This window comes from Rhinoderma darwinii, unplaced genomic scaffold (assembly GCF_050947455.1).
Source record: "Rhinoderma darwinii isolate aRhiDar2 unplaced genomic scaffold, aRhiDar2.hap1 Scaffold_107, whole genome shotgun sequence".
NCBI classification, from domain to species: Eukaryota; Metazoa; Chordata; class Amphibia; order Anura; family Rhinodermatidae; genus Rhinoderma; species Rhinoderma darwinii.
The window spans coordinates 285,001-300,600 of record NW_027461949.1 but is presented as its reverse complement, the minus strand read 5'-3'; the positions used below and the strand labels follow the sequence as shown (position 1 = coordinate 300,600).

At 45.5% G+C, this 15,600-nt stretch overlaps 1 protein-coding gene across 5 annotated transcripts in view; it reads right to left on the bottom strand.

Moving 5' to 3' along the window:
* Window positions 1-15,600, bottom strand: part of LOC142699009 (EGF domain-specific O-linked N-acetylglucosamine transferase-like) — a 153,413-nt gene that overhangs the window by 12,610 nt on the left and 125,203 nt on the right. For 4 of the 5 annotated variants that reach the window (XM_075847956.1, XM_075847954.1, XM_075847957.1 and 1 more), the window contains 4 exons: window positions 10,623-10,729; window positions 8,144-8,247; window positions 1,714-1,806; window positions 585-644 (listed from right to left, as the gene is read on the bottom strand). In XM_075847956.1, coding sequence (XP_075704071.1) covers window positions 585-644; window positions 1,714-1,806; window positions 8,144-8,247; window positions 10,623-10,729 — 364 coding nt within the window. The remainder of the gene's footprint in view (window positions 1-584; window positions 645-1,713; window positions 1,807-8,143; window positions 8,248-10,622; window positions 10,730-15,600) is intronic. The other variant, XM_075847955.1, reaches the window with a different exon arrangement.

The following is a 15,600-nucleotide window of genomic DNA, read 5'->3' as shown; positions in this document are numbered from 1 at the left end:
GACAGGCAATCTGTTAGGACGTGCCTCCGGGCAGACCTGGGGGCTTTTATCAAGCCCCTGGCTGCCATGACACCCCATCGGAGACCTGCGATTGCATTCGCGGGCCGCCGATGGGTGACAGAGGGAGCGCACTCCCTTTGTAAACAAAGTTAAATGCCGCGGTCGCTATTGACGGCGGCATTTAACGGGTTAAACGGCCGCGATCGAAGTAAACTTCGATCGCGGGCGTTGGAGCAGGAGCTCAGCTGTCATCAGACAGCAGAGCCCCGGCTCCTGCCTGCACGGGAGACCCGTGCAGGACTTAGACTAGGCTGACGTGAAAAGGCGTCAGTCTAGCCTAAAGCCCATTAGTGACTCACGTGAAAAGGCGTATTGGTGGTCACTAAGGGGTTAAAGTTTCCTGGGAAATATTCAGCCGGAAAAGTACATGTTGTGAAAACGCTCTGAACAATTCCGTGCTGCGGCAATTTGAGATCTAGAGAAAGAAAAAGCGCTGAAATTGGCTGCACTAATAAAGCACGCATCTCCTGTCTTCAAACAATACTTCTTCTGTCACCCGTCACATCTCCGGATAACGAGCTTACCAGCGGCGTGTTGTAAAATAACCCGTATCTCATTCTGGGCAGAAGCGCAAACACAGCGTCCTTAAAGGAACATAAATACAAAAGGGGATATTACTAAATATGTCCAGAAAAACATGACTAATGACCCCCAAGTCTAACTTTGTTTTATACATCACCATTCCCAATTGGAGCAGTTGCAATTTTTTAGTGCAAAATTCAGATAACACACATTACTGGCAGTCACGCATGCTCGTGATTATAGAGCACTTCCCCTTTAAATTAAAAACAGTCACTTGTCCACCTTTGTAACCATTAATATTAATTTCCCCCATTGCATGCAAAATAAAAAATGAATTAACATTGCAAATAGTCTTGATTAAAAATCTCCTAATGTTTTGGATCTACAGCTCCAATGAAGACTTGTGTTTCCATGGTTACAGACTACAAACAAACAATGTGCTGTCAGATCCTGCAAATAACTGTCCCCTACTTCTTGCTGTTCCTGCCAAGTATATGCAAGCAAGTAGGGGACAGATGGATTGCAATATGACTGCAGGATCCAACTACAGAGCGTTTACTTGTAGCCTGTAACCATGGAGACACATAGGACTGAATAGGAGCTGTAAACTCAAAATAGTAGGATATCCTTGGAATGGTAATTTAACATTTCTGTTTTGTCCGGACCCTCCATGGCCTGATCACTGTGGCATTTCTTAACGTTCTCTGCTGTCTTCCTGCTGAAAATCAGCAACTTTCTACAGTACTTTGTATTTCAATTCTTCTTCATTTTCATGGTCTTTCCTTGCTTTCAGTGAATGAAAACACTAAACATCCAGAGGCTGAAAACCTGTTATGATCACATCTAGATGGCACAGCAGGATGGCTTATTACAAGAGAAAGCTCTGGTACAATGAAATAGCCCTGCACCTGTGTCAGTTACATACGATGAGGTTTCAGCTTTTGGATGTAAACGAGAATATTCCTATTCACTGACAGTAAGCAGGGATCTTAAAAAAAATGGGGAAGAACTGAAGCAGCAAGTATATTATAAAGTTACCAAACTTTTCATTAAAACAACAATAAACTATAAAACAAAAAAAACTTTAAAAATGATAAAACAACAAAGAGAAATATATTTGGAACATCTTACCCGTTTAGAATCGTACGCTTTCAAGTGTGTAACTTCGTAATCTGTAAAAGCTTTCCACGTCTCGCTGAACAAATCGCCATAGCCATAGAAGCTCTGCAGAAAAAAACGTGTTTAGTACAAAGGCATCTAATCCCAAATTCTCTACATTGCACCAAAAACTCTGCTGAATAATTACTGTGCAGACAGGGGTGCACCATCCATGCGGCAAGATGAGAAGTTCACCTCAGACAGGACCCTTCTCTGACTGCAGGGGACTTGGCAGACATCCCTGAATCTTCTCATCTTCAATTTGGAAAGTAGGGGAGGCAATTTCACTCAGGAAGTAAGAGGCACCTCTGTACTATATAGAATAACCAGCGGAGTCAATGCTGATCTCTGTCAGAAGCTTCTCAGAAGGCACATTGGCAAAGATCCTAATCCAAATCCCTAAACTTTTCAGGAAAATAGGATATGCTAAATTCTGAAGTCCAGCCAATCTGAATTACAACCTGTATTATAGTCCAGAGCTGCATTCATAATTCTGCAGACTACCACTTGTCAGCTCAGTGTCTGCACAGAGATTGCTGTAGAGCCTATAGTGATTTACACTCTGGGAAGGGTCATCTTATACCAGGATCTGATGTAGAGAAGACTAACTGCTCCATTGTATTATAGGAGCTAAACTGTCAGGGTATGTGCACACTAATTACGTCCGTAATTGACGGACGTATTTCGGCTGCAATTAGCGGACCGAACACAGTGCAGGGAGCCGGGCTCCTAGGATCATACTTATGTACGACGCTAGGAGTTCCTTCCTCGCTGTAGGACAACGGTCCCGTACTGTAATCATGTTTTCAGTACGGGACAGTTGTCCGGCAGCGAGGCAGGGACTCCTAGCGTCGTACATAACTATGATGCTAGGAGCCCGGCTCTCTGCAATGTGTTCGGTCCGGTACTTGCGGCCGAAATACGTCCGTCAGTTACGGACGTAATTAGTGTGTGTGCACATACCCTCAGGGGTGGGTCTGTCGACAAGCTTGTTGACTCATTCCATTGACAATTAGCAGAATCGTGAATGCAGCTCTGGACTATAATACAGTCCATACAACCCGTTACATTTCAGTGTGTTGGACTTCTAAGGGTATGTTCACACGCAGTGGTTTCAGATGTAATTCGGTTGTTTTACGCCTCGTATTACACCTGAAAAACCGCCCCTAATACGCCTACAAACATCTGCCCATTGCTTTCAATGGGAATTACGATGTTCTGTTCCCACGAGCCTTTATTTTATGCGTTGGTGTCAAAACACGGCGCATAAAATAACGGCTCGTCAAAAGAAGTGCAGGACACTTCTTGTGACGTTTTTGGAGCGTTTTTTTTACTGACTATTGAAAACAGCTCCAAAAACGTCCGTGAAAAACGCAGCGAAAATCGCGAGTGGCTTAAAAAACGTCTGAAAATCAGGAGCTGTTTTCCCTTGAAAACAGCTCCGTATTTTCAGACGTTTTTGAGTTTGTGTGTGAACATACCCTAAGACACTATGCCAGCTATAAGAATATTCAGAGCATCTCAATTAAAGTGGTATTCCCAGAATTGACAATTATTACCTATCCACAGGATAGATGAGAATTGTCAGATCACTGGGGGCCCCAACACCGGGATTCCCAACCGATTGAGAGAACGGTGGTCCGAACCCTTGAGGATTTTAAATAGAGTGGCGGTCAAGCTGGGGGGGGGGGGCACATTTTTATAATACCAGATGAATGATTGTGATATGTCAAATAAAAAAGCAACACAGAACCGTCACTTATCAGCCTTGAACTAGACCGTATTAGAGGGAGTAGATGGTCAGGGGCAGATGATAATGTGGTCATTGTGATCCCGGACACAGAGAATTGTTCAGTCTCCATGGAGCTTCACATCTCAATGGTTGAGGAGATTACAGTGGATTATAAATCAGGATTTTCTCCTTTGACACAGTCTGGCCCAGAACACGACAGGTTGCCGGGGACAATTTCCTTTTAGAAAGCAGAACCATCTGCCCAGGGAGGATAAGCCGATTACCTATCCCGCTAGACGGCCCATGAATCCACCCAAACCCTATGAGACCAAGTGCAACTGCTGATCGACAAGTGAACGCTGGAAGGGGTGCGCCGACCTCTGGCTTTGGTAAATCATTTTTCAATTCTATTGCGGAATGAAAAATAGCGCTCTTTGTGTAGAGATCGCTGGCTCTGGAAGGTCATCTCCACCCTGAACCATTTATTTTGGGAGCTGTGAAGGGAGGATAGTAATAAAGATAAGCAGGACTGGTCATCACTTTCTGATCACTTCTCAAGGGGCCAAGAAATTGAACAATAGATACAAGCAGCTCTTAAAATGGAAGACGCTGATTAAAGTGTAGGATTTATTTTTATTTTATATGTCTATAATTCTGTGCTGATTTTGCTTATTTATTTTATAGGGTTTAGGACTACATTTTTTTATTTTTCTTATAAAGAGCCCCAAATCGTTAAAGGGGTTGTCCAGGAACGGGGTGTTTTTTCATACTGATGACCTATCCACAGGATAGGTTATCATCATATGATCGGTGGGGGTCCGACACCGCACCTATCAGCTGTCCAGGCTGCCTCCGGGCGCCAGATGTTGTGCAGTGGCCGGTGTCAGAAGCAGATGGCTCCGTGGCTATAGTGGCCGTGCTGCAGTACTGCAACTCTGCTCTAATTCAATTGAATACAACCCCTTTAACTTACCTTCACACAGCCATAGAGTTAAAGTGTAACTAAATGTTCAATAAACTTCTGACATGTCACATGTTTTGATTGGTGGGGGTACATGCACTGAGACCCCCACCAAATCGGTAAAACGGAGCGGCAGAAGGGCTCGTGTGAGCGCTCAGCCGATTCATTTCTGTTCAGCTTTTTCCGGAAGTCTATGAGCCCGTACTCCGATACAACAGCTTTCCGGAAAGAGCCGAACAGAAACCAAGTGACACAGCGCTCACATGAGCGCTTCAGCTGCTTCGTTTTAGCGATTGGTGGGGTTCTCAGTGCTGAGTCCCCTACCAATCAAAACTTCTTACATGTCAGAAGTTTGTTGAACGTGTAGTTATCCTTTAAATAGTAAAATTATGTGTGCCTGCAGCCACCACTAGGGGGCGCTCCCTACATACACCTACTATTAAATTGCATAATAAATAGATCTTTAACAAACTCACCCTAGTGGTGGCTGCAGAAGACCGAAATGTATCATATATAACCCCATAGCTGTGTGAACAGAAATCTGAGATTTTTTGCTCTGCAACAGGAAAAATGGAGCTTCATACCCTATAAAGATTATGAAATCAGCATCGATTTTTGCACTTCTCTTAAACTAAGGAGTTCCCTACAAACAGACAGCAGGTTTTCTGATTATTTTTCATGCAATGAACAGTGTCAATAATTTTCATATTTATGAATAGAATGCCAAAACAACAGTGAGGGCGGGTTCACACATGGCGGAATTGCACTTAAATTCCGCTGCGGACACTCCGCAGCGTTAATCCGCAGCGGAGCCGTTTCTACATTGACTTTCACTTTAATTTAGCAGTGTTCGTTTACACGATGCGTACAATTCCGCTGCGGAGCATAGGCTGCGGAGCGGAATTTGGTGTCCGCAGCATGCTCTGTCTGTTGCGGAGCAGTGGCGGACTCATGGCGGAATTTCTCCATTGACTTCAATGGAGATTCAAAGTTCCGCAATGAAGTCCGCAGCTGTCATGCACATGTCATGTGTGCTGCGGATGCGTCTTGCTTTTTTTACTTGACATTTCTTCATTCTGGCTGGACCTATGTATTTCTAGGTCTACAGCCAGACTGAGGAAGTCAATGGGGCTCCCGTAATGACGGGAGCGTTGCTAGGAGACGTCAGTAAATAGTCACTGTCCAGGGTGCTGAAAGAGTTACGCGATCGGCAGTAACTGTTTCTGCACCCGGGACAGTGACTACCGATCCCAATATACATGTATCTGTAAAAAAAAATGAAGTTCGTACTTACCGAGAACTCCCTGTTTCTGTCTCCAGTCCGGCCTCCCAGGATGACGTTTCAGTGTAAGTGACGGCTGCAGCCAATCACAGGCCAAGCACAGGCTGCAGCGGTCACATGGACTGGCGCGTCATCCAGGGAGGTCGGGCTGGATGCCGAAGGAGGGACGCGTCATAAAGACAACGGGCGGTAAGTATGAATTTCTTTTACTTTCACTAGGGAAAGTGCTGTCCCTTCTCTCTATCCTGCACTGATAGGGAGAAGGGAAGCACTTTTCCCGCAGTCCGCAGCAGCTAGTCCGCATCAATTTTCTGCACATTTTGTGCAGATCCGCAGCCGTAATCCGCAACCCGGATTAGGTGCGGCATTGATGCGGACAGTTGCGGAGGAATTCCGCCATGTGTGGTCATGCCCTGAAGACTGACGCACTGACAGTGTATTAGAAAAATGTAAAAATGAAAAAGGAAAGGCTTCAAAAGGTTAAATTGAACTCAAGTCTATTATGTACACGAGCGTAATATACGCGCGTGCTTTTCACACGTGTCGTACGCACCTATATTAGGCTATGGGGCAGTGCAGACAGTGCGTGAATTTTGCTCAGTGTGAGTCCGCAGCGTAAAACTCACGACATGTCCTTTCTTTGTGCACTGTTCGCGCATCACGCACCCATTGAAGTCAATGGGTGTGTGAAAACCACGCATGCCGCACGGAACCACTTCCGTGCGAACTGCGTGATTCGCGCAAGAGCTGTCATTCTCTGAATGTAAACAGAAAAGCACCACGTGCTTTACTGTTTACAAACATCCAAACGGAGTGTCATAATGATGGCGGCTGCGCGAAAATCACGCAGCAACACATCATACACTGATGACACACGGAGCTGTTATGTGCCTTTTGCGCACGAAAAAAACGCAGCGTTTTTTGCGTGTGCAAAACGCACACGCTCGTGTAAATCAGGCCTTAGATACCACTTAGGGTCTATGGAAAACCGGGTATTATTTGATATTTTTTGGGGGAATTAGGAATTTGGTGCAGGTGAATTAATCTCCATTTAATAGAGGCTCCAATAAAATTCTCCCTCCTACTACAGAAAATCTTGTCTCATACTGGCACAATGTACACTTGGCAATTCACCAGCCTGTGTTCCCAGCGCCGTAAAAATATAGAAGAATTTGCTTCCTGTTCTCACGCCCAAGAATAATCAGATCTGTCCCCGAGGTTGTGTATGACTGGGTCAGTGCTGCAGGTGGTAACAGAAAACTCCAGCTTCAAAAGTCTCTATAAAGAGGCCACGTCTTGGCCGACAGTAATGGAAACCAAACCGTGCACCTGGGTCAGCGAGACACGATCGGGATAAGAATGTTTCCATTCACTGACAGTGAGCAGGGATTTTGAAAATAGAGAGGCGTTGAAACACAAAATATATTATAAAGTTGACCTTAGAAAGTAGAACTTTTTATTATACACTAATTAAAGTGTATCTATCGTGATAATGTTTTTGTACTAATCCGTAGTTCATGTGAATATATGAAACTTTGTAATACATCTTATTAGTGGAAAGTAACATGTCCCCTCCCCCCCCTCACAGTTCCCTTCCCTGCCTGCAGGCTCTCTGTATATGTTCAGAAAACGTAAAAGTCCTCAAAATATTTGCAGGAATACAGAAAATAGAAGAAATAGCGGAGGAAGAGGAGGGGGATGCAGCTGCACATTCTCGGTGTCTGTGAGACATCAGATTGTCTCGGAGTACCGAGCGTAGCCATAGCATCACAGAGGACAGCGTGATGAACACAGCGGGATAGGCATAGAAAATGGGGGTCATCATCCTTCTGAACTCCAGCTGTTGTAGAACTACAATTCCCAGCATGGCCTGACAGCATGTGGATAGAATAATAATAAAGTCTTTGGCTGCCAGTGCATGTTGGGAGTTGTAGTTTCACAATAGCTGGAGTGCTGACCCCTGTACTAGGGCGTGTGCAACCAGCAATGTTATGAAGTTAAAGGGGTAGTCTGGAGAAAACCCAATCTCAAATCCCCAAAGAGGGAATTCTGTTTTATTCGGGCAGGGTTCCTTTTCAGAGCACAAGCCAGAACTACTACAAAGAGTGTCCTGGCATTACAGAGAGAGCCCACTGATTTCAATAGGCAGCGTGTAATGCTTCATTTCCCCTGTGGTGGCGCTGCAGGGGAAATGAACACTTGGCATCAGGTTCACAGATGATTGCTGGAGGGTCCTGTAACAAAAAGGAATTGTCCAAAGAGGATAAGTTTCCATGCTGGCAATGCCAAGCTATGGATATCCACGTATGACAGGTTACAGTACTGCTACATTCAGACCAACAGAGGAGGGGGAGGGTCAACAAAGGGACCCCACCGCCTCCATTTTTATAACACATACCCCTTTAAGAAAGAAAAAAAAAATACTTACTGTGTCCCACATGACAATATGGACGTCGGTGCTGAAGGAGTTGTTAATATGTTGTGTAATATAGAGATTGACAAAATCCCAGAAGTGGTGATAGAGATTTACACCTGGGAACAACGAAAAATAAAATAATTCAAATATTAGTAACAATAAACTCACATTTGCTTCCTAAAATCTACCATCTCTTCCTGTGAACATATAAAAATCAACAAAACCGGATTATCAGACATTCTGGATTATTGGACAGTCACACAATAATGTAAAAAACTAATTTCCAGGGCTGAATAAAGGAAACAATGAAATCCTAGCAGCCGTGTCCATGTCTTTTAACCAGTCCAGTCTTGTCAGATTCCTGGTTATTCTGCAGCTCTGTGCCGGAAACAAGGGCAGGATGATCAGACTTTCTAGATTATCAGATGGCGGATTACAGGAATTTGACTGTATTATGTTTTAGACAGATTTATTCACAGGCCGTGACTGTGCGGTCACTAGACATAACCTCGGCTGTTCTTCATCTGGGGCAAACATTCCGTTTTCTGCCCTAGCCTCGTAAATGGTTAGCACCCCCTGGCACATGCCCTGCCAGCCGCCTCCCAGGCTACATAAGACTTGTTAACTACACTTCTAAAAATCCTTCCTAGAATATAAATAAAGGGATTGGAGTGCAGTAAACATTTGGCGCATCCCATTTCCCCCCTACCGAGAACAGCAAGTACCCGGAGATTGTTGAGATGCTACATGGAAGAAACCGTAGGCCCTGTTCACACAGTTTTTTGCAGGCAGAAAAAAAATCTGTGTTTTTGAGGCAGATCTTGACCTGCCTGCGCTTTTTTGACGCGGTTTTCTCGGAATCTAACGCTGCAGAATTTTTCTGCCTCCCTTTGATTTCAATGGGAGGTCAGAGGCGGAACCGTGGCAAGAAAGGACATGCTGCTCTTTTTAAACCCGTGAGCGGCCAAAAGCTGCTCGGGAAAAAAACGCTCTGCCTTCCATTGAAATCATCGGGGGCGATTTCTGCAGTTTTTTGGCGCTGATTGCTATGCGGTTTCCTCATCAAAATCAGCGCCAAAAATCTTTGTGTGAACAGGGCCTTAGGGCTCATGCACACATCAGTTAATTTCTTCAGTGTGCTATCTGTTTTTTTCAGGGATCCGCGTTCTCAATCTGAAAAACTCAGGGCAGGTCCTATCCCGGTCAGTATTTGCAGATCGGTCTCACCCATTCTGGTCTAGGAGTCCGTGAAAAAAAAAAAAAAAAAACGGACTGCCCATGGAAGCCATCTGTATGCAGTCAGTTTATTGCAGCCATATAAAAGGACAAGGATATGTGAATGAGCCTAAGGCTACATTCAGATGAGCGTGTCCGATTTGTGCACGTTAAAAACGCAGCGTTTTTTCTACATTTCATGTCTGTGTGCGTTGCGTATTGGCATCAGTATTTCTATGTAATTGATTTGTGAAACACAGACAGAACACGGATGTCGTCCGTGTGCTGTTCGTGGTTTTCATGCACTCATAGACATTAATAGGCGACAAGTTCTGCAAACACGGACCAATATAGGACAAGCAGGGAGTTCCACGCAACGGACACTCGCGGTGTGAAAATTCAGGCATGTCTGAATAGCCCCATTGAAATCAATGGGTCCGTGTGCTACACGTTATTTCACATAAATGTAGTCAGAGCAGGGCTGCGGCTGTGTAATACACGTGTAATACAGCCATTGCCCCGCTCCTGACAAGTGTGCACGTGGGGTCAGCATGCGGCCAGAGCTGCACTAATGAGCGCCGGCACTGAATACAGAGAACATGGCGGGCGCACTGCAAAACACCCCCATATTCGGTCTTCAGTCCCGGTGCCGCCGCTCATTAGCTGGTCGCATCACCTCATGCTGACTGTGCGTACACTTGATGTCAGGAGCGGTGCAATTTCTGTATTACACAGCCGCAGCCCCGCTCTATTGCCAGAGATCAGAGAAATTTCTGATCTGCGATGCTATTCCCTTGAATGCTGTGATCGAAGCTGACCGCAGCATTGAAGGGGAAAACGAGAAGGGGAATCCCTGTGATGCTTGAGGGACATACCATATATGGGCAGACAATCCAGGGTCCATTGAAGGACACCAAGGCTGTCTGACCGTATATTCCTGTTGTTAGGGCATACTTAGTAAACAGGCAGTTGTTAGGTCATACCCATCAGTACACAGGCTAATGTACTGGTATATAGATAGATATATGCCAGTACATTAAAGTTTAAAAAAGTAAAAAAATGAAGTAATGTGAAATACTTAATGTGCGGCACATGGAGGTTCAAGATTCTTCACACCCCGTGCCTCACATCAGTGAATGGAACTTTTGTTTTTTTATTACAGTTGGCAAAGTATCGTTTTGGTATCAAGAGTCGCAACACTACACAAAGTATCGGTATCGAAGTCCAAATTCTGGTATCGCGAGTCGTGACAATCCTAATCAGATGTACACATTACCTGCATCTAACTTCATGATATACGTCGGCCTCTCGACGACGGCGTCACAATGTCCATCTTCTATGGGTCTGAACGTCAGGGAGCCGAATGTCTGCAGCTCCGCAAACCTGGAATGACAAGAAACCAGAAATATTCACAACATTTCAGAGCAAGTTCAATCAGGAATCTTATAAACTCTGAGCGGAGGAGACCAAAACCAACATTCTGTAGATTATTATTATAAAACAGAAAGCTCGGCCATAACCAATAAGATCTCCATTACAAATCTTAACTGGCATGTCACCCAGCTTTCCCAAACTCCTGAAAGGTAAATCTGCCATGTTCTACACTTCTTCCCCTGTAATGCTCGATGATGAGACACATTTGCCGTTTGGGACCCAACTGTTATGGGAATTTTAATACTGGTAATATTAGTAGTCACTCAGCTTTCCAAGAAACAGGTATAACTAGCTAACTAACTAAATAACTAACTAACTAACTAACTAGAGGCTGCGTAGAAGACTAGCATTTATTTATCTGTACTTGCCGCCATCTTCTACCAGCGACAATCTGAAGATTAATATTGAAATATAATAAATACATAACCAAAGAATACAGACATCTGCAGATCAGCGGCAGTACCAAGGAGGAATGTTTGATAGTCTTAAAGGGGATGTCATACATTGCGGTCATATCACAGATTTTTTTCTGCAGTTTGCACTACGTGCAAGAACACAGGGGTTTTGCAAAAAAAAAAAAAAAAAAGCATTTTTGCCATGGAGTCTTGGAAAAACAGTGACATGACTGCAACGTGTGAACACAGCCTAAAAGGTCAAGGTAAAACAATGAGAGTGGTCGTGTGAACTTGTATTCAGACGACAGAATCCTGCAGAGACATCATGTAACGAGTATTAGCACATCCTAAATTATCATCAGGGAAAGCAGTGAGTATTTAGACTTACCATCCCCGTCCAGCTATAATCCATTCATGATTGAGTTTCCGGGATTCTTCTTTTATGTTGGTGGTGACGGAGGTTCTCGGTGGTGATGGGACAGGAGTTTCCATTTCTCTCAGACTTTCAGAGCTGCAGGCCGTGTTGTGAAGACATAATGATGGATGTTTTTGGACATTACTAGTTTGATGGGAATCTCCATTTGTAGGCAATGATCTCGATGTGATGATAAGATTGTGTAAAGTTGTCCAACTCTGGGGGAAGATTTTTCAGCTTTGGGGCCAGTGTTTTCTCTACGGTGGAGACATCTGGAGGCAGAAATCTCATGAAGTCGGTGACTTAGAGACCAAATCCAGGATTCCTCAAAGTCAATTGTGGTTGAGAATGGATCGGTCTCCTATGTCCAGAATTGTTTTTCTCCATTTCCTCATTTTTATTAATCAGTTCATTCTGTGATTTGGCAATGGTCTCTGATTGGAGCAATTCCTTTTTTAGAGAGTCGACAATTTCTATTACATTGTCCTAGTTGCGTCCTTAACAGATGCTTCATGAACTCCTCAGTCAGCAGAGGATTCCGGGATAAACAAGTCTACTCCATCAGCTGGAATACTGTGAGAGGGAAAGGATGCCTCTTCTATCTTATTAGATGTAGTTATCCCAGTACTGAGGCCCAGAGTAGAGTCAATTACCAGAGTAAGTTGTCCCAGGGATAGGCATGGGCCCTTCAAGAGTCAGAACACCAATATAGGACATTTCCATCTCTCATTGATCAGAGGACGAGGCAGCGAGTGTTAGGACCAGCGGGTTGTGGACCCACTGTGCTACTCCACCGGTTTGGCTTAGGGCCACCTCTAAGGGCGTTGTCTAAGTAGCCTCCCCAGTCTTCACCCTTTAACCCCCGTACGGGGATCTGGACTTCGCTGCGGGGAGACTACCAGGTCGCTACCTCTTGAGGTGGTCCCGGTGTGAGTAGCGGCTGGCCCAGCGGACCAGAATACAACGGTGAAGCACGCCGAGGGTACAGGCACTGGCAGATGATACTTGGCAGATGGGTGAGGATCAGAAGACAGTTTGTGATAGGCAAGCAGGGATGAGGGAATCTCCTACATCAGATAACAGACTGTCAGAGGGAGAGGAGGTCTCTGACCAAGACCCCAGTTGGAGCAAAAGGTAAAATCTGCATAATTCTTTTAAAACCGCCAGGTACCACTCTCAACATTGGTTTTGACATCGCCCTGCACATGGGGAGCATTATTAATTATTATTATATTATTTTTCAGGTCCTTTACATTCCCATTGTCCTGGTGATTGATTTATCCCTTCACCCCTTATCAGCAAGACATGGCGGCTCCAATTAAGCAGGACACCAGGGAGTAGTGGGGAGTTCTGGTGTGGGACTTGGAGTCTGGTTTAGGGATTATGACCTGAAGCAGGTTCCATAGTGTAATGGTTAGCACTCTGAATCTCGGCCAGACTGTCCAGCAGCAGCATCAGCAGGAGGGAACCAAGGATAATCAGGGCGGGCCAACCTTGAAAATCAGGGGACACTGAAAGTACCCGTGTGCTAGGAGGACCCTTGGGAACATACAAAGGGGCCACCAGGCAGTGGTGGGGAGTTCTAGTGGGAGACTTGGAGTCTGGTTTAAGGGTTACGACCTGAAGCACGTTCCATAGTGTAATGGTTAGCACTCTGTGAGAGAACGGGGGATCATCAGTGCAGGCCTGCCTTAAAAGCAGGGGGGCACTAAAGGTATGTAGCGGGGATCACCCTGAAAAGTAACACGGCAATGACCCACATCTACAGACCACAAGGTACCAAATCGTCAGGCAGAAGAATAGTCGCTGGTCAAGCAAAGGTCAGGGCAGGCAGCAAACAAGCGTAGTCGATGGACAGGCCGGGGTCAGGGCAGGCAGCAAACAAGCGTAGTCAAATAAACAGGCATAGGTCAGGGCAGGCGGCAGTCAGAAAGAGTAGTCCAATAAACAAGCCAAATGTCAAAACCAGAAAATCAATCATATGAAATCGCAGCGAGTGCCCTGATGTTACCGGCACGCTGCAGGAGACTCCACCACTAGATCTTTTTGCAGCGAAATGAAATTTCCCCGTGGAACTCCTTCTCCGGATAGATGGTGTCTCTGGAGAAGGTGTACCGCACATAGTCTCCCTCATCGCTGACATAGCACCTGCAATCATCTGCCAATGGCGTGTTCAGCATGGCTCTCAGCATCCTGCGTGATGCACCACCCATAGTGTCCCATAGTGGGGTCTTATGCACCTGTCTGGCAGTCACTTTAATGCGCGGTGGTAACACATAAGGTGCACTGCGGACCCTGGATTTTCGAGCCACTACTGGTGACCCCCTGTTTGTGGCAGAGACTAGTGGCTTTCTTGCCAGAAACTTCTCCCAGGCAGTTGGTCTCTTGGGAGATGGGGCAGTGGTCTGGTCCTCACCTGATGGTATGGTGGGTATGGGCACCGGATGTTCCTCCCTTGCTGCACGGGTAGGGACTGCAGCTGTTGGTGGCAGCTCCCAGGCAGATGGTCTCCTGGGCAATGGGGCAGGGGCCGGGACCTCACCTGATGTTATGGTGGGTTTTGGCACCTGATGTTCCTCCATTGCTGAGCAGGTGGGGGCTGCAGATGTTGGTGGTGGTGGTGGAGTCTTCAGCTTGAGGTATCGGCCCGATTCTTTATCTGGTGTTCTCCACAGATTTTTAAGAAATGGCACGATCCCCAATGCTGCCGTTAGACGTCCAAAAAAGCCAGTCTGCCTCTGATGTCTCTCAGGCTCCCGGCTGTACGGGGTTTTCCCGGGACGATGGAGATATCTCCGGGGCTGGAACTTTCCACCAGCCCCCGATGCAGCCATCTGGCTGCCTCTTCCTCCACACACTCGGAAGTGTGGGTCTGGAAGGTAGATCCAAAAACAAACAAACAAAAAAATTCAAATAGAAACAAAAGAAACAAGAACCCAGCCGGGATAAACGCAGTAGTGCTTAGCCGCTCCTCTCTCCTCGATATCTGCCTCGCACTGACCGTTCCTGCTGAGAATTCCGTGACTGGATGACGACGCTTCTGTGATGCAGTCCATGGCAACAAGGTCCTAAGTGGTGCTGCCCATGGCATCCAATCAGATTCTAGCCCTCACTGTACAAGTTGTAGGTTAGAAAATAAAAATGTGCATAGATTGGCATGGACAGATTGTACCCAATGTGTGTTTCTCCCACCTTCTCTGTTCGATGAGGAGCCAATAGAGATGTTATGGTTTCAAAATTCTAAATACACCCATGTAATTAATTTCCTTCTGGCAGTAGAGCATGCTGGGATCTGTAGTGCACATTGAACTGGTCAACAGCACAGGTCATTTAAAAAAAAAAATCTGTTTGATTTTTTCTGTTGAGGGGGATGGGAGAGACGTGATGGCACTGCCAACAGTTATTTCTCACTGCCATATGCAGTCGACTCCGCTATTGATTCTGTCGGAAAACCGGAAACCTGCCGGAATGGTGACGAACGGAGACCATTAGCGATGTTTCCGTCACCATTGATATCAATGGTGACTGAAACGGAAGCTGTGGTTTCACTTTCCGTTGCGGGGTTCACCCGACGGAAACCTCCGACGGAACCCCGGAACGGAAAGCGAATTGTGATGTGAATAGGCCCTTATAGGAGTTATGTGCGCTGGGATCTTGAAGGCTGTAAAATTGTATTGACAATCATGTCGCTGGTCCCCTGTATAGTTAATATTTTAGTCTCTTAAATAACTTGCATGACTCCACGTCCTAATGTATTATTTTATATAAACAAAGGAAAAATAACCAGAAAAGACTCAGAGATTCCCAGAATCGCATTAATTTGATTTTCATACGTCTCAGTGGAATCATCAACTTTATAAAACGTGTCCCTTAAGTGCCATTAGTCCTAGAAACCATCATGGCTGCCAGCCAATACCGGCATCAACAGACCAATAGGAAACCCAAATGTCATCCAAGGCTGAATGAAGAACTTCCTACGACATGACCCCAGCGGTGATACTTTATAGGAT